This window comes from Aquarana catesbeiana, linkage group LG07 (genome assembly GCF_042186555.1).
Source record: "Aquarana catesbeiana isolate 2022-GZ linkage group LG07, ASM4218655v1, whole genome shotgun sequence".
NCBI classification, from domain to species: domain Eukaryota; kingdom Metazoa; phylum Chordata; class Amphibia; order Anura; family Ranidae; genus Aquarana; species Aquarana catesbeiana.
Window position 1 is genome coordinate 84,333,303 of NC_133330.1, and position 26,282 is coordinate 84,359,584.

At 42.9% G+C, this 26,282-nt stretch overlaps 1 protein-coding gene across 13 annotated transcripts in view; it reads right to left on the reverse strand.

Moving 5' to 3' along the window:
• The window catches only part of IQSEC1 (IQ motif and Sec7 domain ArfGEF 1), a 1,490,190-nt gene that overhangs the window by 208,301 nt on the left and 1,255,607 nt on the right, over positions 1-26,282 (reverse strand). Inside the window, exon 1 of one of the 13 annotated variants that reach the window (XM_073592404.1) lies at positions 19,869-20,059. The exons of 11 other annotated variants lie outside the window; for them this stretch is intronic. In XM_073592404.1, the coding sequence (XP_073448505.1) occupies positions 19,869-19,933 (65 nt within the window). In that variant the 5' untranslated portion in view covers positions 19,934-20,059. Of the gene's footprint in view, positions 1-19,868; positions 20,060-26,282 lie in introns of those variants that run through there. One more of the 13 variants, XM_073592405.1, reaches the window with a different exon arrangement.

The window sequence follows — 26,282 nt, forward strand, 5'->3', positions numbered from 1 at the left end:
AACTAAGGCACCATCCCTATGGGAGAACGATGTAGGTCCACTTACGGGAGACCAATGGGAGGAAGTCATGCAATCAATCAATATATGCTCTCTCAACGTGGCTCAAAAGATCTCTCAATTATATATAATACTTAGAGTTCACTACACCTCACTTAGATTATATAAAATGGGTAGGTGGTCGGATTCTCTATGAAGCAGATGCGAGCGAAACCAGGGCAATCTCATTCACTTACTCTGGAGATGCCCAAAACTCCATAGGTATTGGAGTGAGGTGCTTGGGACGCTTAATCAAGTGTTCCGGACTACCGTCCCCTTAAATCCAATTCATTGCATACTAGGGGTCCTGGAGGAAGTTGTCCCGGAGGAGGTGACTAGAATAGCACTCTCCAGAGCACTGTTCCAGGCACGCAAAATTATTTTGATTGGCTGGAAATCTGTCTCCTCGCCCTCAGTGGCATCCTGGATAGCACACATGGGAAATACCTTGGTTATGGAAAAATACATTTATCAACATAGGGATAGCCCTGGCAGATTTGAAAAAATTTGGGCACCATGGTTGGACACTCCTGGACTAAGTCCCAGGCAATTGGTGATGTCTAGATTGTTGCAATGCCCTACGGGAGGAACATAAAAGTTTTATTGCTAGACAATAGTCAGATGTTTGATATGTATTAGTATGTTGTTAACATCTTATCTTAGTTTATAAGATGAGATAAATCTGATGGCTGCTGGGAGGACTGTACTTTATGCATGAAAACTGTATTATTAAGTGCTGCTTGTGCATTGGAAACTGTGTTAACTTGTTTAATAAACACCTTTTTGATTAAAAAAAAAAAAAGGATGCGTAATAAGAAAAAAAATTAAACAACCATGCTCACCTATGTGGAGGCAGCATCGATCTGATGCTGCAGTCGTCCCCTGCTGGCTCTACACAGAAAACTGAGCCATCAAAGGCCCCTGATCGCTCAGTTCTTAGTACACTGTGGCTGTCAGTCACCGCTCAGTGCTCTGCCCCTCCAGCACTCTATAGAGCACCAGACTGTGGTTCATCTGCTTGCTGAACTGAGTCTCGGGTGTTTTGGGCAATACATCTATCTACGCTGTGGAGGAACACATACATTTCTAAGGATTCGTGCACCAATGATGCCTGCCCTGCTGCTGGCCCCCGTGAACCTTGTTGGGGTGTATATATATATATATATATATATATATATATATATATATAGATATATATAGATAGATGTATCATACTGTATATAGATGTTCTGGGTATTCCATCTCTGATGTTGATGGTTTTATGACACTGTCCTTTGTTTTGAAGTGTTATATGCTATATAAAGCTTGGACCAATAGGAGGTGCTATAGAGAGAGGGATATATGTAATATGATTTTATATATATGCTTTTTAAATAATTTTTATGTTGGTTATGTGTTAATAAAATAATTTGATTTTAAAGTGATTTATGCATATCTTTTTGGGAGATACAAACCTATAAAGTCCCATTTATTCAATGTTTGTCAATTTTTGGACTTATAAACAGTTTGATGTATTTAAACGTCAAGTTATACATATTCACTGACACGCATGGCACTCATTCTTTAATGGCTAAACAAGGGGTCAACAAATGGTCCTCAATTCTTGAAAACGAAACATACAGTGCCTTGCAAAAGTATTCATCCCCCTTGGCTTTTTACCTATTTTGTTACATTACAGCCTTTGGTTCAATCTTTTTTTAATCTGAATAATATGTGATGGATCAGAACACAATAGTCTAAGTTGGTGAAGTAAAATTAGAAATATAGATACATAAAACAATTTTTCAGAAATGAAAAACTGATAATTGGCATGTGCGTATGTATTCACCCCCTTCGTTGTGAAGTCCATAAAAAGCTCTGGTGCAACCAATTACCTTCAGAAGTCACATAATTAGTGAAATGATGCCCACCTGTGTGCAATTTAAGTGTCACATGATTTGTCATTACATATACACACCTTTTTGAAAGGCCCCAGAGGCTGCAACACCCAAGCAAGAGGTACCACTAACCAAAACACTGCCATGAAGACCAAGGAACTCTCCAAACAAGTAAGGGACAATGTTGAGAAGTACAAGTCAGGGTTAGGTTACAAAAAAATATCCAAATCTTTGATGATCCCTAGGAGCACCATCAAATCTATCATAACCAAATGGAAAGAACATGGCATAATAGCAAACCTGCCAAAAGACGGCCGCACACCAAAACTCACGGACCTGGCAAGGAGGGCATTAATCAGAGAGGTAGCACAGAGACCTAAGGTAACCCTGGAGGAGCTGCAGAGTTCCACAGCAGAGACTGAAGTATCTGTACATAGGACGACAATAAGCTGTACCCTCCACAGAGTTATGCTTTATGGCAGAGTGGCCAGAAGAAAGCCATTACTTTCAGCAAAAAACAAAATAGCACGTTTTGAGTTTGTGAAAAGGCATGTGTGGGAGACTCCTAAAATGTATGGAGGAAGGTGCTCTGGTCTGATGAGACTAAAATTGAACTTTTTGGCAAAAGAAAACAATATGTCTGGCGCAAACCCAACACATCACATCACCCAAAGAATACCATCCCCACAGTGAAACATGGTGGTGGCAGCATCATACTGTGGGGATGTTTTTCAGCAGTCGGGACTGGAAAACTGGTCAGAGTTGAGGGAAAGATGGATGGTGCTAAATACAGGGATATTTTGAACAATACCTGTACCACCCTGTGTGCGATTTGAGGCTAGGACGGAGGTTCACCTTCCAACAGGACAATGACCCTAAACACACTACTAAAGCAACACTTGAGTGGTTTAAGGGGAAACATGTAAATGTGTTGGAATGGCCTAGTCGAAGCCCAGACCTCTTTCCAATAGCCCAGCAAACGCTCTCAAGATCATAACAATCATGCATAATATCTTCTAGGAGTAATTAGGTGAAAGTAAAACCTAATGTCTTCGGAAAATGACAACATAAAGCTTTGTCACCAATTTGCTTAAAGACAGTCACTTTGGTCAATTGGCTGGCCAAACACCGCCTACTGATGAGGAGGAAGAAGTTAACGCTGTGCAAGTTCTAACATCACCTGACAGGTGAGAGGCAGTGGTGAGTGAGTATAGTTGAGGAGTACAGTAGGTGAACGTAGGTGGGTGGTGACCTCAAAGGGCAAATTGACAATAAAATAAACAAGACGGAGTAACAACATCTTGCTTCAAATTGCCTACATGTTAGAAAACACAGTTTTGTATGACATGGGTTGGTAACTAGAATTGAATATTTTGCATAAGTAATAACGTTGACCATCTCTGCACTCTGAGACCATCTCTCGTAATCTCACACAGGTGACAATGTAAAGGGCAATAATAACAGAAAACAAATGTAATCAGTTTAATGAATATAGCAGTGAGAGCGCGTTACTATTTGATTGAAGGTTTAGGAAAGGACCCAATGTCTATGAGGTACCCTTGACTCCATGCTCATTGGGGCAAGTAGCAATTAGACAGACATGCTGGGGGTCACATAAACATTTTTGTTTAGGTTATGGGAGGTTTGACCTTACCGGTAAGCAGATTGTCCATGCAACGATTTATCTGGAGGGAAACAAAAGGAATTGGACTAAGTAAATGCCCAATCACTTTCCCAGCTTAGAATGGTTCTGTGGGATTGTATGAGGTAACCCCATTAGGCAAGCCTTTCTCACCCTGAATTCTGTGGAACCCTTAATTCCTAGTTCCTCTAGGGGTTCCTTCAGCAATGAGCAGTTTCTGCCTCTCAGATATATAACTACTAACAATGATCTTTTAAGCCATCTGTAAGAGGGGCAGTCTTTCTACTGACCACTAACATAAGAAGCATTCTTCCCATGGACCACCAGGCTAATGTACTGTGAGCTGTAGATATTGTGACTACTGGCAGAGGTTCTGAAACCTGAAAGTAACTTTAGGTTTTCCTCCATGTTAAAAAAGTTAAGACTGACACTACATTTTTGCCTGATCCTCAGCAGGCAGTCATTTCAGTTATTGTGGGCACTTTTAAATGTCCATTGTAGGGGGGGCGTGGCCAAGATCGGCATGTGAGAGGAAGTGTTTCTCACAGCTCCACTTCAGCACACCGAATCGATCCTTTCCCAGCAGCGATCCGGGGCCAAAAAACGGCGATCCAGCTGGCTACCGACCCGCTCACCCTCCCGGACCATCCACCGGCCCTGTGTACAAGAGGGAAAGCCAAGAAAAAAGAGGAAAACATGACCTCCGAAATCCAAGATGGCGCCGCCGCGGCCCTGGCACAACGCACACCGAGGGGTAATGAAAGACATAAAGAAGCGGCTAGCAAGAAGGCGCAGAAGCTACAGGGTAAGGAATACCAGAGGGATATGATGTACTATACCCAAAAGATGGGGGGGCACCGAGCGCAAGAAGCAGGGGGGTCTGCATCATTGTCTCAGGCAGAAGCACATGAGAGGGGAGAGCAGGACACAGTCTATGCTGACATGCAGGGAGAGGTGGATGATGCAGCAGAGAGGCCCCCTCCTCTTTACACAGATACAGACAGTGAAGAGACTGAGCAGCCAACTCTAGCTGACATACTTAAAGCTGTGCATGTCTGCACGGCTTCCGTGAATACTCTTAACCACTTGCCGACCGCCGCACGACTATATACGTCGGCAGAATGGCACGGGCAGGCAAAAGGACTTACAGGTACGTCCTTGCCTGCCCGCGGGTGGGGGGTCCGATCGGACCCCCCCCCGGTGCCTGCGGCGGTCGGCAAATCTCCCCCGGCGATCGGTGGTGAGGGGGAGGCCATCCATTCGTGGCCCCCCCCTCGCGATCGCTCTCAGCCAATGGGATCATTTCCCTGCCTCTGTATTGTACACAGAGGCAGAGGAAATGATGTCATCGCTCCTCGGCTCGGTATTTTCCGTTCCGGGCCGAGGAGAGAAGACTGTAATGTAAGTGCACAACACACTACACACACAGTAGAACATGCCAGGCACACAAATCACCCCGATCCCCCCCCCCGATCGCCCCCCGATCCCCCCCCAATCACCCCCCCCCTGTCACAAACTGACACCAAGCAGGTTTTTTTTTTTTTTTTTCTGATTACTGTATTGGTGTCAGTTTGTGACAGTTACAGTGTCAGGGCAGTGAGTGTTAGGCCCCCTTTAGGTCTAGGATACCCCCCTAACCCCCCCTAATAAAGTTTTAACCCCTTGATCACCCCCTGCCACCAGTGTCGCTAAGCGATCATTTTTCTGATCGCTGTATTAGTGTCGCTGGTGACGCTAGTTAGGGACGTAAATATTTAGGTTCGCCGTCAGCGTTTTATAGCGACAGGGACCCCCATATACTACCTAATAAATGTTTTAACCCCTTGATTGCCCCCTAGTTAACCCTTTCACCACTGATCACTGTATAACCGTTACGGGTGACGCTGGTTAGTTTGTTTATTTTTTATAGTGTCAGGGCACCCGCCGTTTATTACCGAATAAAAATTTAGCCCCCTGATCGCCCGGCGGTGATATGCGTCTCCCCAGGCAGCGTCAGATTAGCGCCAGTACCGCTAACACCCACGCACGCAGCATACGCCTCCCTTAGTGGTATAGTATCTGAACGGATCAATATCTGATCCGATCAGATCTATACTAGCGTCCCCAGCAGTTTAGGGTTCCCAAAAACACAGTGTTAGCGGTATCAGCCCAGATACCTGCTAGCACCTGCATTTTGCCCCTCCGCCCGGCTCGGCCCGCCCACCCAAGCGCAGTATCGATCGATCACTGTCACTTACAAAACACTAAACGCATAACTGCAGCGTTCGCAGAGTCAGGCTTGATCCCTGCGATTGCTAACAGTTTTTTTGGTAGCGTTTTGGTGAACTGGCAAGCACCAGCCCCAGGCAGCATCAGGTTAGTGCCAGTAGCGCTAACACCCACGCACCGTACACCTACCTTAGTGGTATAGTATCTGAACGCATCAATATCTGATCTGATCAGATCTATACTAGCGTCCCCAGCAGTTTAGGGTTCCCAAAAACGCAGTGTTAGCGGGATCAACCCAGATACCTGCTAGCACCTGCGTTTTGCCCCTCCGCCCGGCCCAGCCCAGCCCACCCAAGTGCAGTATCGATCGATCACTGTCACTTACAAAACACTAAACGCATAACTGCAGCGTTCGCAGAGTCAGGCCTGATCCCTGCGATCGCTAACAGTTTTTTTGGTAGCGTTTTGGTGAACTGGCAAGCACCAGCCCCAGGCAGCATCAGGTTAGTGCCAGTAGCGCTAACACCCACGCACGCACCGTACACCTCCCTTAGTGGTATAGTATCTGAACGCATCAATATCTGATCTGATCAGATCTATACTAGCGTCCCCAGCAGTTTAGGGTTCCCAAAAACGCAGTGTTAGTGGGATCAGCCCAGATACCTGCTAGCACCTGCTTTTTGCCCCTCAGCCCGGCCCAGCCCAGCCCACCCAAGTGCAGTATCGATTGATCACTGTCACTTACAAAACACTAAACGCATAACTGCAGCGTTCGCAGAGTCAGGCCTGATCCCTGCGATCGCTAACAGTTTTTTTGGTAGCGTTTTGGTGAACTGGCAAGCGCCAGCGGCCTAGTACACCCCGGTCGTAGTCAAACCAGCACTGCAGTAACACTTGGTGACGTGGCGAGTCCCATAAGTGCAGTTCAAGCTGGTGAGGTGGCAAGCACAAATAGTGTCCCGCTGCCACCAAGAAGACAAACACAGACCCGTCGTGCCCATAATGCCCTTCCTGCTGCATTCGCCAATCCTAATTGGGAACACACCGCTTCTGCAGCGCCCGTACTTCCCCCATTCACATCCCCAACCAAATGCAGTCGGCTGCATGAGAGGCATTTTCTTTATGTCCTCCCGAGTACCCCTACCCAACGAACCCCCCCAAAAAAGATGTTGTGTCTGCAGCAAGCGCGGATATAGGCGTGACGCCCGCTATTATTGTCTCTCCTGTCCTGACAATCCTGGTCTTTGCATTGGTGAATGTTTTGAACGCTACCATTCACTAGTTGAGTATTAGCGTAGGGTACAGCATTGCACAGACTAGGCACACTTTCACAGGGTCTCCCAAGATGCCATCGCATTTTGAGAGACCCGAACCTGGAACCGGTTACAGTTATAAAAGTTACAGTTACAAAAAAAGTGTAAAAAAAAAAAAAAAAAACACAAACAAAAATATAAAATAAAAAATAATAGTTGTCGTTTTATTGTTCTCTCTCTATTCTCTCTCTCTCTATTCTCTCTATTGTTCTGCTCTTTTTTACTGTATTCTATTCTGCAATGTTTTATTGTTATTATGTTTTATCATGTTTGCTTTTCAGGTCTGCAATTTGTTATACTTTATCGTTTACTGTGCTTTATAGTTAACCATTTTTTTGTCTTCAGGTACAGCATTCACGACTTTGAGTGGTTATACCAGAATGATGCTTGCAGGTTTAGGTATCATCTTGGTATCATTCTTTTCAGCCAGCGGTCGGCTTTCATGTAAAAGCAATCCTAGCGGCTAATTAGCCTCTAGACTGCTTTTACAAGCAGTGGGAGAGAATGCCCCCCCCCCCACAGTCTTCCGTGTTTTTCTCTGGCTCTCCTGTCTCAACAGAGAACCTGAGAATGCAGCCGGTGATTCAGCCAGCTGACCATAGAGCTGATCAGAGACCAGAGTGGCTCCAAACATCTCTATGGCCTAAGAAACCGGAAGCTATGAGCATTTCATGACTTAGATTTCGCCGGATGTAAATAGCACCATTGGGAAATTGGGGAAGCATTTTATCACACCGATCTTGGTGTGGTCAGATGCTTTGAGGGCAGAGGAGAAATCTAGGGTCTAATAGACCCCAATTTTTTCAAAAAAGAGTACCTGTCACTACCTATTGCTATCATAGGGGATATTTACATTCCCTGAGATAACAATAAAAATGATTAAAAAAAAAAAAAATGAAAAGAACAGTTTTAAAATAAGATAAAAAAGCAAAAAAATAATTAAGAAAAAAAAAAAAAAAAAAAAAAAAAAGCACCCCTGTCCCCCCTGCTCTCGCGCTAAGGCGAACGCAAGCGTCGGTCTGGCGTCAAATGTAAACAGCAATTGCACCATGCATGTGAGGTATCACCGCGACGGTCAGATCGAGGGCAGTAATTTTAGCAGTAGACCTCCTCTGTAAATCTAAAGTGGTAACCTGTAAAGACTTTTAAAGGCTTTTAAAAATGTATTTATTTTGTTGCCACTGCACGTTTGTGCGCAATTGTAAAGCATGTCATGTTTGGTGTCCATGTACTCGGCCTAAGATCATCTTTTTTATTTCATCAAACATTTGGGCAATATAGTGTGTTTTAGTGCATTAAAATGTAAAAAAGTGTGTTTTTTCCCCAAAAAATGCGTTTGAAAAATCGCTGCGCAAATACTGTGTAAAAAAAAAAAATTAAACACCCACCATTTTAATCTGTAGGGCATTTGCTTTAAAAAAAATATATAATGTGTGGGGGTTCAAAGTAATTTTCTTGCAAAAAAAAATAATTTTTTCATGTAATCAAAAAGTGTCAGAAAGGGCTTTGTCTTCAAGTGGTTAGAAGAGTGGGTGATGTGTGACATAAGCTTCTAAATGTTGTGCATAAAATGCCAGGACAGTTCAAAACCCCCCCAAATGACCCCATTTTGGAAAGTAGACACCCCAAGCTATTTGCTGAGAGGCATGTCGAGTCCATGGAATATTTTATATTGTGACACAAGTTGCGGGAAAGAGACAAATTATTATTTTTTTTTTTTTTTTTTTTTGCACAAAGTTGTCACTAAATTATATATTGCTCAAACATGCCATGGGAATATGTGAAATTACACCCCAAAATACATTCTGCTGCTTCTCCTGAGTACGGGGATACCACATGTGTGAGACTTTTTGGGAGCCTAGCCGCGTATGGGACCCCGAAAACCAAGCACCGCCTTCAGGCTTTCTAAGGGCGTAAATTTTTGATTTCACTCTTCACTGCCTATCACAGTCTCGGAGGCCATGGAATGCCCAGGTGGCACAAAACCCCCCCAAATAACCCCATTTTGGAAAGTAGACACCCAAAGCTATTTGCTGAGCGGTATAGTGAGTATTTTGCAGACCTCACTTTTTGTCACAAAGTTTTGAAAATTAAAAAAAGAAAAAAAAATTTTTTTTTTTTGTCTTTCTTCATTTTCAAAAACAAATGAGAGCTGCAAAATACTCACCATGCCTCTCAGCAAATAGCTTGGGGTGTCTACTTTCCAAAATGGGGTCATTTGGGGGGGGGTTGTGCCACCTGGGCATTCCATGACCTCCGAAACTGTGATAGGCAGTGAAGAGTGAAATAAAAAATGTACACCCTTAGAAATCCTGAAGGCGGTGATTGGTTTTCGGGGTCCCGTACGCGGCTAGGCTCCTAAAAAGTCCCACACATGTGGTATCCCCGTACTCAAGAGAAGCAGCAGAAAGTATTTTGGGGTGCAATTCCACATATGCCCATGACCTGTGTGAGCAATATATCATTTAGTGACAACTTTGTGCAAAAAAAATAAATAAATAAATAAAAATTGTCACTTTCCCGCAACTTGTGTCAAAATATAAAATATTCCATGGACTCAACATGCCTCTCAGCAAATAGCTTGGGGTGTCTACTTTCCAAAATGGGGTCATTTGGGGGGGGGTTGTGCCACCTGGGCATTCCATGACCTCCGAAACTGTGATAGGCAGTGAAGAGTGAAATAAAAAATGTACACCCTTAGAAATCCTGAAGGCGGTGATTGGTTTTCGGGGTCCCGTACGCGGCTAGGCTCCTAAAAAGTCCCACACATGTGGTATCCCCGTACTCAAGAGAAGCAGCAGAAAGTATTTTGGGGTGCAATTCCACATATGCCCATGACCTGTGTGAGCAATATATCATTTAGTGACAACTTTGTGCAAAAAAAAAAAATAAATAAATAAAAATTGTCACTTTCCCGCAACTTGTGTCAAAATATAAAATATTCCATGGACTCAACATGCCTCTCAGCAAATAGCTTGGGGTGTCTACTTTCCAAAATGGGGTCATTTGGGGGGGGGGTTGTGCCATCTGGGCATTTTATGGTCTTCAAAACTGTGATAGGTAGTGAGGAGTAAAATCAAAAATGTATGCCCTTAGAAATCCTGAAGGCGGTGATTGGTTTTCGGGGCCCCGTATGCGGCTAGGCTCCCAAAAAGTCCCACACATGTGGTATCCCCATACTCAGGAGAAGCAGCTAAATGTATTTTGGGGTGCAATTCCACATATGCCCATGGCCTGTGTGAGCAATATATCATTTAGTGACAACTTTTTGTAATTTTTTTTTTTTTTTGTCATTATTCAATCACTTGGGACAAAAAAAATGAATATTCAATGGGCTCAACATGCCTCTCAGCAATTTCCTTGGGGTGTCTACTTTCCAAAATGGGGTCATTTGTGGGGGTTTTGTACTGCCCTGCCATTTTAGCACCTCAAGAAACGACATAGGCAGTCATAAATTAAAGGCTGTGTAAATTCCAGAAAATGTACCCTAGTTTGTAGGCGCTATAACTTTTGCGCAAACCAATAAATATACACTTATTGACATTTTTTTTACCAAAGACATGTGGCCAAATACATTTTGGCCTAAATGTATGACTAAAATTGAGTTTATTGGATTTTTTTTAGAACAAAAAGTAGAAAATATCATTTTTTTTCAAAATTTTCGGTCATTTTCCGTGTATAGCGCAAAAAAATAAAAACGGCAGAGGTGATCAAATGCCATCAAAAGAAAGCTCTATTTGTGGGAAGAAAAGGACGCAAATTTCGTTTGGTTACAGCATTGCATGACCGCGCAATTAGCAGTTAAAGCGACGCAGTGCCAAATTGTAAAAAGTGCTCTGGTCAGGAAGGGGGTAAATCCTTCCGGGGCTGAAGTGGTTAAAGAGCAATTTGGAGGGTTGAGAGAAGATGTATCCTTGCTAAGACAAGATTTACAGAAAATCAGAGAACGCACGACTGCTGTGGAAAGCAGAGTAAGTGATATCGAAGACAAACTCCCGCCAGTGGCTCATGAGGCACATGCGGCCTATCAACTCGCTAAAGATACCAACAACAGAGCTGACGACATGGAAAATCGCTTAAGACGCAATAATATACGCATCGTAGGCCTGCCGGAGAAAACGGAGGGTAAGGATGCCACCACATTCATAGAGGCCTGGCTGATCGAGGTATTCGGCAGAGATGCCTTTTCCCCGTTCTTCACGGTAGAGAGGGCGCACCGAACTCCAGGTCGCCCGCTACAACCGGGAGCCCCCCCCCCAAGACCCCTTCTTGCCCGGCTTATGCACTACAGAGACAGAGAAGCGGTGCTGAGGAATGCCAGAGAAAAAGCTAATGTCCAGGTGAATGGGGTCAGAGTGTCGTTTTACCCTGACTTCTCTGCGGAGGTACAAAAACGTAGAGCCAAGTTCTCAGATGTGAAGAGACGCCTACGGGCTCTGCAGCTTCCATACGCCATGCTGTACCCGGCTAAGCTGAGAGTTACTGCCGACAGACAGGCCCACTTCTTTGAATCAGCTCAAGATGCAGCTATGTGGCTTGACCGCAATGAACAGGCCTTAAGACAACGAGACAGAGAAGATGAGGACAGACCTGCATGACACACATAACAGCGGAAGTCTTCTGGTATCCCAACATATAGCTTTACAGTGAATTTATCAATAGCTCACTTATTTCCCCTTCAGGGCTAATATTCTCCGTGGAATCCTGCAGTTTGGTTTTATAATTATACCCATTTCTACCTTGGAGAATGTGTTTGCTTTAAGCTGCTGGGAACTTTGATATAGTTACAGGAACAGTGAGCTATCTTGTGAAGTAGGCAAGAGAAAATGTGTTCTTTCTACGTGAGAGATAAAGCGAGCAAGCCATGTTGGCTATGGTTTCAATTTCAACCGTATGGGCATGTCCTGTTGACAGCCTGGTTTTGTTTTTTCTTTTTTTTCTCTTTTGTATACGCTCTTTGCTTATACCAAAGTATACACTACCGAAGATTTCTATTCTGGAAATGCTGCATATTACCAATACTGGTCACTGATCCCGCGGACATGCGATTAAGGTCTGTTCTTTCGGACCGGAAACGGAAAGCGTGGTCCTGGAACACAACCCATACATGGGGAGAGGATCCTCTAATATTGTTTTGCCCGTCGGAAGTAGCTGAGATCAGGAATTGGGTGGCCATGACTCCCGAACTGCCTTACTCCTTAAGATCATGCAAAGATTTGCCAAATGGCTGAACTGCCAATAATTACATGGAACGTCAGGGGCTTAGGTTCCCCTCTTAAGCGAATGATGATTTCCTCATGTCTGAAAAAATATCACCCTATGATTTTGTGTATGCAGGAGACACATCTAACACCTGAAACTAAATGTTGTCTTAAATATGCTTGGGTGGGGAAAGCATATCACTCCACCCACACCTCATATTCAAGGGGTGTGAGTGTAATGATACATGGCTCTATAGATTACCAAGAATTTGATACATGCATAGATACAGAGGGTAGATATGTTTTTTTGCATTGTAGGATTGGGATGCTAAACTGTATACTGGCATGTGTGTATGTGCCCCCGCCGTTTACGGTGGCGGTGCTAAGGTTGCTGCTGACTTATCTTAAAGGTAGACCAGATCTGCCGTTGCTGATTGTGGGGGACTTTAATTGCTGGCTGAGTCCTTCCGCGGACAGGCACCCTAATTCTGGGGTTCCTGCCTCGCTGAAGGACTCCCCATTGCTTAGACTGCTTAATGACGTTGGTTGGATAGACATATGGAGACACAGACACCCGGATGAGAAGCAATTTTCATGTTTCTCCAAGACTCATGGGACATTGTCTAGAATTGATTTAGCTGTGGGTAACCTGGCCATGCTCCCATCCATCTCGGAAGTGATATACAAGCCACGTAGTGTCTCAGACCACTCACACTTAGTGATTACCATGATTATATCCCCGAAAACAGGGATACCTAGAACTCCATGGAAATTTAATGCCTTCTGGCTAAAATTATTTTTATCCCAGAATGAGGTGGAGCGGAGCATGGGAGAGTTCCTTAATAGTTGGGAGTTTCTGCAGTCACCGATGGAACAGTGGGATGCCTTTAAAGCCTATTTGAGAGGTTTACTTATTTCAGAGATAGGGAGAGTGAAAAAGAATTCCTCAGAACATAAGGAGGAACTTGAGAGACAGGTTGGGTTCCTGGAGGAGGCTTATATACGCACACCGACAGACTCGGCTAGGGAGGCATGGCAGTCAGCTCAATCTGCGTATGAGCGGTTGCTGTCCTCCACAGCGGAGAAAAAGCTGTTCTTCTCCAGGCTGGCATTCTATGAGGAAGGAGAAAGTACGGGGCGTCTTTTGGCTAGGATAGTTAACTCCCAACAACGCTCCCCTGTAATAGGAGCCATTAAAACACCGGAGGGAAGGTTGGTGAGCTCCCCTGATCTTATACTAATGGAACTGGCCAAATTTTACGAAAATCTGTATCTTCCGACGGGGCAATATACCTCGGAGGAACTGGCAGACTATTTGGGTGACATTGACTTTCCACAACTCGCGAGGAGTCAGAAGGAGGATCTGGATGCTGCTCTCACTCTGGATGAGTTACAGGACGCATTGGCAGCTTTCCCTAACTGCAAGGCCCCTGGGGTGGATGGGATTCCCATAGAGGTTTATAAGCAATACGCTGACATCATTTTGCCAAAGCTACTAATGGTTTTCAATGCTTCCAGGGAGAATAGACGTTTACCCCCCTCTATGACCACAGCCAATATAGTTCTTATACTGAAGCCAGGAAAGGACCCAACAGATCCGGGTTCTTATAGACCTATATCCCTTTTGCAAAGCGATATTAAGCTTCTAGCTAAGGTACTAGCGATAAGGCTGAATGGAGCCATTACGGCCATTATACACCCTGATCAGGCGGGGTTCATGCCTAATAAGTCTACGGCTGTAAACTTAAGACGGCTTTATTTGAATATGCAATCTGCGGCGGATAATCTTGGCCAAAGGGCTTTACTCTCACTGGACGCTATGAAGGCCTTCGATAGCGTGGAGTGGGATTACTTGTGGGGGGTGCTTGGACGCTTCGGTTTTGGAGATGTTTTCATCTCATGGGTACGTCTGCTGTATCACAGTCCACAGGCTGCCATTAGGACATCGGGGGGCTATGTCACACACATTCAATTTGGGGAGAGGCACGAGGCAGGGGTGCCCCCTGTCACCTCTGCTGTTCGCACTAGCTATAGAACCCCTAGCCATTAAAATAAGAGCCAATCCTGAAGTTGTCGGATTTCGATATGGCGACAGGCAAGAAAAATTGATGCTATATGCCGACGACACCATGATTTTGCTTGGTGATGTGGACAAATCTCTCAATGCAGCTATGTCAACCATATTGGAATTTGGACGATACTCAGGACTCCAGATTAACTGGACCAAATCCTCCTTGATGCTTATCGATGAGGGGAGCACTCCCCCTGATAATAGTGTAGTACCCCTGGCCACCTCGTTCAGATATCTAGGTATTCAGGTGACGCCTAGGATAAGAGAGTATGGTAGACTAAACATATCCCCTCTGCTGCAAAAATTCAGAGAAAGGATTAGAACATGGAATTCACTCTGTCTGTCGGTCGCAGGCAGAGTGAATTTGATCAAAATGATTCTTATGCCCCAACTGCTTTATGTACTTCATAATACACCCATGGTAATAACCCTTAAAACTTTCCGGATTATTAACTCCTTGTTCAGACTACTAATCTGGAGAGGGCGCTCTCCTAGGATTAAACTCGAGCACCTCCAACGCCCTAAGGACGAGGGAGGGCTAGCCCTCCCTAATCCCTGGCTCTATTACATAGCTGCGCAGCTGCAGCATCTGATAGGTACAATGTACACTGGCGCAGAAAAAGAGAGACCCACAAGTAGCTCCTCAGAAATGGTAATGCTCCATACAGTTAAAAAAGACTCGGTCCCGACGGCCTTGGAGGCCATGAATTTTGGGAAATCCAACAAGAAGTACCCGACCTATGACTTAATACAAAAAATATGGTCTAAAACTAAATATATGCAGGGGGTAACAGGATTCACAGACTACAGCCCAATATGGTTTAATGACACATACCCAGAATTAGCTAAGATGCAGAATGGGGCGATATGGAGAAAATATGGGGTGTTGTATATTAGGCAGATTTTCCAAAATGGGAAACTACACCCATTTGAGACCTTACAGAGGTTATTTGCTCTACCACAGTCTATGAGGTTCTATTACTTGCAATTAAAACATGCAGTAGGGGCACAGAGTAAATCTGCGGATTGGGTTTTTTCACACACACCTGTGTTTAATGTGATTGCAGGAGCCAATAATACCAAAGGGTTTATTTCACAGTGTTATAGTATGTTACTGCAAAGCCTTTTAAATAAACATCCTTTGGGAATGCTTGCTAAGTGGGAGAGAGATGTCGGACCGCTGGATGGAGATCAGTGGGAAGAGGTGCTACAGGCCGTGCCCACATGCTCTCTGAATGTTGCACACAGGCTGACACAATTGTACATCATATTAAGAGTTTATTATACCCCTCATAGGTTATATGCTATGGGCCTTAGACCCACCCCTTTATGCACTAGATGCAAAAGAGAACATGGGGACCTGATCCACCTACTATGGAGGTGCCCAAAGCTTCACCCCTATTGGAAAGGGGTGGTGGACACTGTCAATAGGGTATTTCAGGTCACTTTGCCTACGAATCCCAAGCACTGCTTGCTCAATGTGATAGATGAGTTGGGATGGGAGGAATGTACTAAAGTGGCAATTACCAAAGCTGTATTCCTGGCAAGGAAACTAATTATGAAACACTGGATTTTCTGAAGAGCCCCCTGCTCTTAAAGAATGGGTTAACGTTGTGGGGGAAATGTTAAGAAAAGACAAGGTGATATACCAACACAGAGGCTGCCCACAGAAGTTCGAGAAACTCTGGGGACCATGGCTGAATGTTCCGGGGCTTGCCCCGGTGGATTTGGTCGTGGGTAGACTGTTGGGATTTGGGACATGAGACCCTGAGTATTGGATAACTATGGCTACCTTACAAAGGCACAATACCGTATGTGGTTCAATTACTCCTTTTGTTTAGGATAGGGATGGACAAATGGTTTTTATTATGCAGATGTATGTGATGAATAAAATGATATACAGTGGAAAAAAAAAAAAAAAAAATGTCCATTGTACATTTTATTATTTCAAAGAACTCTGGAGCATGGCAGCTAGAACAATAGTAAAACAATGTAGCATGTGCAAGGAAATGACACCACTCAATTAGACTCAGCAATGTGAGCAAAGTAACATGATACTCACAGACAATGCAGCCAGAAATTTAGAAAAAAACAGGATAGAAACACAGTTAAATAATTACAACCGGGTTGTCCATACCGTTTTTTTGTCCAGGTTTGTAAATTGATTTGAATGAATGTTTTGTGAATTTTTTTTTACTAAAATGCAAAGTACTACAAGATAATAATAGCCAGTTATACTATTCAATACAATACACACATATTCAATTAAGCAGTGAATTGAGCAAAGTTGGTGTGTACCATATAATAACTCATAGCAACAAATTCATTGAGGCCTGTCTGGTTCTTTGGGGTTATGACTTATGACACGTGTGCATCACTGCCGTGTGTACTAACTTACTGAACAAGGTGGAAAGATTTGATCTGTGGGTCTGGCAACAAATGTACACAATAATGGTGAGGAGAGCCAGACACCGCTTTGATTAACAGATTACTGAAAAGTCTATCAAAGTTGACAGTCATGAAATAATTGAAAGATATACAGCCCCCGAGTTCTAATCCTTTACCCATTTTGGTTGATTTTAGCATCAGCCTGTACTGGTTTGGCCTTGTGTTTAAATGCTACAGCTTTGTATCTCATCTGTCTTCTGAACTTTCTCTTCTTTTTATTTGGACATGATGGGATAGGGGTCTGTACAGTCCTGCTCATTCTGTCAGCTGGTTCAGTACAGAGCTCACCTTCTGCTACTCCAACTAGAGAGTAGAATTAAGTGTGAGCAACAAGACATGGAGCACTAGCATTAACCACTTGCCGACCAGCCGCCGCAGTTTTACTGTGGCAGAATGGCGCGGCTGGGTAAAAACGACATTATGTTATGTCACTTCACCCTGTGGCCACTAGTGTGCGCCTGCTGCTGTCCCCCGGAGCCGATGTGAGTGCCCAGCAGTCACGATCACCGCCGGGCTTCCGCGATCGCTGCTGACACGCCGAGAACTGGGATCTGTGTCTATAAACACACAGTTTCTGGTTCTCTGAGGGGAGAAGAGACAGATCATTTGTTCATACAGAGTATGAACAGTGATCTGTCTTCTCCCCTACAAGGTTCCCTCCCCCCTTCAGTTAGAACACACACTAGGGAACACAATTAACCCCTTGATCACCCCCTAGTGTTAACCCCTTCCCTGCCAGTGACATTTTTACAGTAATCAGTGCATTTCTATAGCACTGGTCGCTGTATAAATGCCAATGGCCCCAAAAATGTGTCAAAAGTGTCAGATTAATAAGAAGAAAAATGCCATAAAACTATCCCCTATTTTGTAGACGCTATAACTTTTGTACAAACCAATCTATATATGCGTCCGCCATAATGTCGCAGACCCAATAAAAATCGCAGATCGCCGCCATTACTAGTAAAAAAAATAATAATAATAAAAATGCCATAAAACTATCCCCTATTTTGTAGACGCTATAACTTTTGTACAAACCAATCTATATATGCTTATTGCGATTTTTTTTACCAAAAATATGTAGAAGAATACATATCTGCCTAAACTGAGGAAAAACATTGTTTTTTTATATTTTTGGGGAATATTTATTATAGCAAAAAGTATAGCTCTTTTTTTTTGTTTATAGTGCAAAAAATAAAAACCGCAGAGGTGATCAAATACCAAAGAAAGCTCTATTTGCGGGGAAAAAAGAACGTAAATTTTGTTTGGGTGCAACATCGCACGACCGCGCAATTGTCAGCTAAATCGACGCAGTGCCGAATCGCAAAAAGTGCTCTGGTCAGGAAGGGGGTAAAATCTTCCGGGGGGTGAAGCAGTTAAACACGTTAGGAGAGGAACCATAAGCAGTGCGCACCTCCTTTTCTCGTGATGCCAACCTCCCCAATCCACAGCTAAACCACCACTAAAGTTTAACTTACCAAGCAAGTTGACACCTACAAAAGGTATATGCAGATCCCCTACCCCTACATGACAGCACGTCATTGTCACTGTGATTGGTCATGCGGGGACTAAATACTGTGTTGTGGGTGGCAGGGTTAGTGTCACGTGTTAGCCTATTTGCAGAGGTATCAGATGTTCCTAAGGTGATCTGGCAGCAGATGAGGGCAGGAGGAGTGAGAAAACTGGGAAGGTGCTGACTCCATGGCAGGGTACATTTAAAACTGCGTGTGGGTACATCCTAAAAAGTATAAGCTCTTAGTTTTCTACATAGTTGCCATAGGTAACAAACGTGCTAGCCATACATTATATATTTTTCTTATTCAGTTTTCTTTAGATTTGCCTTCAACTATGTAGTGCAAGGGCCTGTCTCACTGCATACAAATGGAAAGCATTTAGGTTTGACCTTATATTATATGGTTTTGGTAAAGCTAAAGAAAATTGTACACGAAAATTGTATAATGTATGGTCAGCTCTAGTCTTCAATGTGCGTGGACCTGAATGCTGTGTGTTTTGCGGCAAGTTTCATTTTGCCATTGTCCTTACTAGTGTTTCTCAACATGACCCTCCCTCCTAGATTGTAAGCTCTAACGAGCAGGGCCCTCTGATTCCTCCTGTATTGAATTGTATTGTAATTGTATTGTCCTAATGTTGTAAAGCGCTGCGTAAACTGTTGGCGCTATATAAATCCTGTATAATAATAATAAATAATTACATTATCAGATAAAATACCCCTTTGCAGTAGTAATTCATCCAAATTGAAAACCCCCCTTTGACATCAGTACCTTTTGCACTGACCCCTATCGCAGGACACATTATTTGGTCTCTTCCAAAAAGTTTTCAGGTCACAATTGTTTTCTTCGTTGCAGCAGCAAAATGATGGGAAATGAGGTGGAAAATGATCAAAACCTCCCCACAAAAGACATTTTTCGACTGATTCCCATTTAGTTACTTTAAACAAGAAAATGTTTGTGGTTGAAAACAACAAAATTGCCAAGGCCAGAAAAATACACACAAATATTTTCCAAACATTGCCTTTTGGTTTAAACAAATACTTTTACTCAAATATGCTTTTAATATTATTTTTAGTTTGCTAAAACTTCACTCTCCAAAACTGAATATATTTGACAAGCAGAAATACCCCTGGGGCACGTTCCACCGTCTGAGAAATCCTGATCTCCACTTTGTTATTTATGTTTACTACAAAGTACTGTGGTTGATGCAGAACATTATCACCTTATACTGTATGTACTGTATCCTTCAGGTTTATACAGTAGAATGCATTGCTGTATGTTCATGAATATAAACCTTATTTTTTCAGAGCAGCATTGTTGCATAGATTGTTAGGGATGTATTTAAAACAGTCTATATTGTATTGTGCAGTTTTTAATGTCTTTTTTTCTCTTCAATGCTAATGCTTGCAGTCGTGTACAACTAGTGAATGAAAATGTTAGAACATTTAAAAAGAAAAATGCGTACTGTATCGACAGACTATACACTGTGCGGCATGCATAATACGCATTACATGAGGGTCCTAGTTGTGTGTCTTTGTATCTATATATAAAAATACTGTATTACCAGCTGTCCAGTTCAAGCTCCAGCAGAGACTGGGTCCTCTCGGAGTTACACTGCAGGCACCACATGGCTTGGTGAAGGGACAGTACAAGGTGACAGTGTCATATCAACACGGCTGGGACCCCAACATCCTGTGCCCCCCTGACCCTCCTCTTGCTGCTTTTGCAGTGATCCGGAAGAATGAGCCGAGAGGTCCACCCTTCCAGTCCAGGGGAGGATGGGGGGATGGCTGGAGAGCTGGGATAGGGGGGAGAGCAGGAGGAGGGACACAGGATTAAACTGCTCTCATTTGCTGCCCACTGCTTTGCCTTGTGTTTTCCCAGTGAAGGAACAGGAAACTACAATAGTCCTTAACTGGAAACAGCACTTTATACTGGGAAGGAACAGAAATCTGTACTACAGTCTGCTGCAAATAAATAGCAGAAGTCTAGTTATCTTAACAGCTCAGGAAAACACATTCTATTCATGTCTGGGTCTATATCCAGTCTACATACATGAATCTGATATGTATAAATACACATGTCAACGAGTTACAAGTAAGTGCTACAAAAATGTGATTACTGTAAACAAAAGAGGACCAGTCAAGCTTAATGTAACATTTGAGTATGTGCATGATGAAATTGTGTTTCTAGTCTATCTCTAAGGAATTTAGAAAACTTCCTATCCTGCGAAAGAATACATTTTGCACTAGCAGAGAGAAGTGAGGCTGAGTGTGTGCAGGAAACAGAGAAAGGACAGCTTGTTGGGAAGATGTAGCAGTACAATACAAATTGAGGGACAAATATTTATTTTGGAATAAAATAGTGCCATATATTGGGGAGAAGGATTGCACTGGGGAAGGAGGGTCATTGAAAAGGACTAATAATCTTTGTAAACAGACATGTTATTCTTAGTAAAGTGTCTGCAGTGGGCAGACCACAAAATGCTGCAAACATGATGAACTACAAAGCACAGCATGCCCTACCATAAAGGCAGACTGTAATGTTCCAGATGTAAATTGCAGTGTGTTCTATAGCAGATGTCGGCATGACATTCTAATTGCTAAACTGAGAAGTATGTGCTTTGTAAAAGAAAAATATACTGAGAAAATTCACAAACGGTAATTCTGAACTTTTCTTTTGAAAATGTTAGTTGCATGCTTGTCCTGGTTCAAAAAGTATTGAGGCCAGACTGACTTTTTAGGAGGAAGTCAGCAATGGCAGTCTCCATATTTTTTATTGTCTATGTAAACCCAAGTACTAACATCCCATATAAGCTTTAAATGTTGATAATAAAGAGTATTTTTTTAAATTATGATGACGGCAGCAGCACTCACATTGTGTGCTACTTTTTCTGCCGTTTCTGCAGTTCTGTTTTCTTTTTTTTAACCAAGTTTCCCCATCGCAGAAATTAACTTCTATTTTAGGGTCGTTCTTGGCTTGCAGGGATCTATAAAGCCCCGCCAGAGCCACCTTTAAATGTGCGCTTACAGTATACCTGCTGGACATGCACAGGCTACCCAAGGGAATAGAAAGGAGAATGTAACTGCACTAGTGAACGTGCGACAGCTCTAGGAATTGTTAGACCACAAGGTGGGATTTAGTTCTTAGGATACATGCGCGCTAAGATAGCAAGCAATTGTGCTGCAAATTTTTATTTATTTTATTTATTTCAGGTACTTATATAGCGCCGTCAATTTACGCAGCGCTTTACATATATATATTATACATTCACATCAGTCCCTATACCCTCAAGGAGCTTACAATCTAAGGTCCCTAACTCACATTCATACCTATACTAGGGCCGATTTAGACAGGATCCAATTAACCTACCAGCATGTCTTTGGAGTGTGGGAGGAAACCGGAGTACCCGGAGGAAACCCACGCAGACACAGGGAGAACATGCAAACTCCAGGCAGGTAGTGTCGTGGTCGGGATTCAAACCAGCGACCCTTCTTACTGCTAGGCGAAAGTGCTACCCACTGCGCCACTGTGCCGCCCAAAATTAGAAAATGACTTGCTAAACTATTGCTAGACTTCCCAGGCTTCACAAGTTTATTGCACAGTTGCAGCAATCTGCACTGCATGACACCAGGTCAACTTTCTTTGCAAACATTCTGCAAGTTATTGTTCAGTTATGTTGTACAATATGCATCCCACCACAGGGGTCACGGTGGCTGAATTTTCATGCTGTAGACTCACCACTGCAACTTTGCTCTTGCTAGAGACTTGCCATGCAAATTCGCTACAAATTGGAAAAGTGTCAACTAGAACTTGTGCTTCAAGTGTTCTACAAGTGTACAACTTGCCATTGAAAATGTGCAGCAAGTTAACACACTTATGCCTTGTACACACGATAGGATTTTCCGAAACAAAATCCATGTTTTTTTTTCCGACGGATGTTGGCTCAAACTTGTCTTGCATACACACGGTCACACAAAGTTGGTCGGAAATTCCGAACGTCAAGAACGCGGTGGCGTACAACACGTACGACGAGCCGACAAAAATGAAGTTCAATAGCCAGTGCTGCTCTTCTGCTTGATTCCAAGCATACGTGGAACTTTGTGCGCCGGAATTGTGTACACACGATCGGAATTTCCGACAACGGATTTTATTTTCGGAAAATTTGGGAACCAGCTCTCAAATTTTGTGTGACGGAAATTCCAATGGAAAATGTCCGATGGAGCCTACACACGGTTGGAATTTCCGACAACAAGCTCCTATCAAACATTTTCCGTTGGAAAATCCTATCATGTTTATGGGGCATTACAATACAACACTACCACAACTTTGTGGCAAGTTATCCTTGCTATCTGGGAGTATACCTGCTGGACATGCACAGGCTACCCAAGGGAATAGAAATGAGGATGTCACAGCATTGGTGCACATGTGTGTCAGCACTAGGAATTATTAGACCACAAGGAGGAATATAGTCCCGAGGAGACATACATGCTCACAGTACACCTTTTGGACATGCACAGGCTACCCAGGGGAATAGAAATAAGGATGTCACCGCATTGGCGCACGTGTGAGGGCACTAGGAACTATTAGACTCCAAGGAGAGATATAGGCTGGAGGAGAGAACCAGGAGCTTTTTTTTTTGTTTTATTTTTTTTTTTTAAGAAAATGTTTATCATTAATCTGTTCCTGCCAGTGTACAAATATATGCAGCATCTGGGCAGGTGGGCTTTAATGTCAAGCTGTCACACATAGGCACCCATGGGGAATGGCTTTTCTGTGCTGAGCGTGTGCTCACAGCACGGTAACTAAGCTGTCACTGGCAGCTTCCGATGCATACTTGTGATCATGTGAGCACTGTGCCAATCACAGTGGTCACACGATCAGAAAGCCTGCCTCCGCCTCCCAGCATTTATATCCTCATAAAGTGCTGTGGGGCGATGGTGGCAAGGGGTTAATTGGCAAGTGATTAATAGAGTCAGAGGGATATATCTGTAGTAACAACACTGAACCTTTAGTACTAACTTTAATGTTATTTTAGAAGTAATTTTCAATATTTTTTAAATCTGCAGCTTTTGCTAAAATAATATCTGATGATTGTGCAATGAAAGTCCTTGTTCAGAAACTTCCTGTCAAAGGGTGACTGAAGGTCTTTGTTGTCCTACATTGTCACCTTGTCACAAGACTTCCGATAGTCCACTGTTGTTACTATCAGGAAACCCATCCTATGAAATGACATGCAGCCATCACTTTCCTCTCCTGGAAAACTGTCAAAGAAATCTACTGTTCAAATGACACAGTACTATGTGTTATATAGACATAAAAGCCTTTGTACAATAACTACACAATACATATTGAAGAAGGCCCTGTCACTGTTTTACCTAGACTCATAGTTGTCAACCAAACATTGTCCTCTATCTGACTTAACCACCTCCGACTAGAACACAGTGTAAATGCTACCAATATGACTGAGGGACAGCACAGCATGGCACACTGGCTGCAAAAAGAAAAAGAAAGCAGAGCTGACTGAGCAGAAAGGAACACGCTGCAGGATTTTGTCTCTGTCCCTGGTCATTCTATTAATAGCTGCACTTCTACTATAAAGGAAAGATCTCCTTCATTGTTATTCCATGCCAGCCATCTCTATTACTGCAGCCCCTTCCTCCTGCTGGTCCCCTGTTTTTCTATCATCACGCGTGTGTAAGATGAGCTTTTATTTGGAGCTTGTTCACAGCCATCAGGCAGTGCTTGGGACTCTAAAGAGTGTTTTGGGGCATGCTCTAAGGTAAAAAATCATCAGGAGGCGGACTACTGCGGGCAAAATGACATCATATTTTTCAGCTAAATATAGCAAGCAGAATGGCGTGGCTATTCTGTGCAGAGCACAAAAATAGTCTGGCTAGACATTGTTTGCAGATTTAATGCCTTGTACAAAGACAAAATAACTACAAAATCTATTAGGCAATATTTGGCATATGTAAAGTGTACTTGTGGCCGGACTATAGATATCCAGGTATTTGTCACCATGCAGCTTTTTACTGGCTGTTAAACATTGTATTTAGGGTTCAGACAATGGTACCACCACTATAATGAAAATCCTGATATATAATTGCAAATATAAAATACTCTCTCTAAATATATATACACACACATACACACATAGTGTATATTTTTTTTTTTCATTGTAATCTCAGGTATATATATTTTTTCTATTGCAGTGAGTGCACCATTGTAGACTTTACGTACAATTTCTGTCCATATACTCTTTAAAGTGGTATTAAGCCCAAAAGCAAATCTTTATTATATTGCAGCTTACCAATTCTTAGATGTGATGGCTGCATTCATTTTCTTTTTTGAGGCTTTCTTTCTTTTATTTCACCCGGTGATTCTGACAGTAAATCTGTTATGCCCTGTACACACGGTCGGATTTTCCAACGGAGAAATGCGATCGGATTGTGTTGTCAGAAATTACGACCGTGTGTGGGCTCCATCTGACTTTTTCCGTCAGAATTTCCGACACACAAAGTTTGAGAGCAGGATATAAAATTTTCCGACAACAAAATCCGATCATTTAAATTCCTATCGTGTGTAGACAAATCCGACGCACAAAGTGCCACGCATAAATAAATAAAGAGATGAAAGCTATTGGCCACTGCCCCGTTTATAGTCCCAACGTATGTGTTTTACGTCACCGCGTTCAGAACGATCGGATTTTCCGACAACTTTGTGCAACTGTGTGTATGCAAGACAAGTTTGAGCCAATATCCGTCGGAAAAAATCCGATGGATTTTGTTGTCGGAATGTCCAGTCAATGTCCGATCGTGTGTACAGGGCATTATACTTCAACAAAACAAGCTGTTCTGCATATGTAGCAATTTAAGGCTCCATGCACATGCTGGAAAACCGCTGGATAAAAAACGCTGGTAGAAGCATTTTATTAGCATTTTTTGCTGTTCCTGCACTTAAGAAAACACTATTAGGAGTGTTTAGAAGCATTCAGCATTTTTTTCTGCTGTAAAATGCTCCAAGAAACTCGACAAAAACAATTTTTTTCTGCTCCTAGACGCTGAAGCTTAAAAAATGCTAATGGCCTAAAGTAGTGTGCATGGACACATAGAATAACACTTGTTAGCTTCTAGCTTACAAAATGCTAATAACAGGTTCTAGGAGCTTAAAAAAAATGCTAGTGTGCATGGAGCCAGAGGGTTGAAGTAAACCAGGGTGCTTACAATGCTCAGCTTTTATTTATGTAAAACCTTTATCCCAAAAGGAACACAATTGTTGCTGTGACAGTTTGACAAATTGAAGCCAAACTCCAGCTAACACTTTCTAGTGTATCTAAATCTGCTAGTGCAATCAACATCACCCTCTCTCAAGACTGACAATTCTGCTTTCCAAAGCATTGCTCCTTCATCCAGAGTGTAGAAATCCTAATACAGGAGGTATGTTACTAGCCAGATCATCAGGTGAGGGGGAAAAAAAAGAAAAAAAGAAAAACAGTGCTGCCACCAGATCTAATGATCGGTAAACAGCAATATATTACTTTTTTCGTTTTGGGTTTAACTGCTGTAAATAAAAGACCTCACTCATCTCTGTAGCTTCTGCCACTGTGGAGCAATTTTTCCTCAAAGTTCACTTTAGAAGCATAGAGGTTGTTCATTCAGCAGCTCAGCTCACCCTGCCCTGACCTCCCAGTAGTGACTTGGCAGCCTTCCAATTTCTAATGTAAATAAAAATCAGGCGCTAATGTAAGGGGAACAGGGTAAGCAGAGTTGGAGCAGAGACAGAGACACATGTGTCACACCATGACAGATTTTATTGATATCTGTGTCCCCATTAGGGAGATTTACTCTCTATATTTGTCCAGGTGACTATTGTCACTGGGACTGAAAATGAGAGAACATCCAACATCTGAATTGTGACAAAAACAGCAATAGAGAGGAAATCTTCTAGTAGGGGTACCTTGGCAACTGTCTAATGG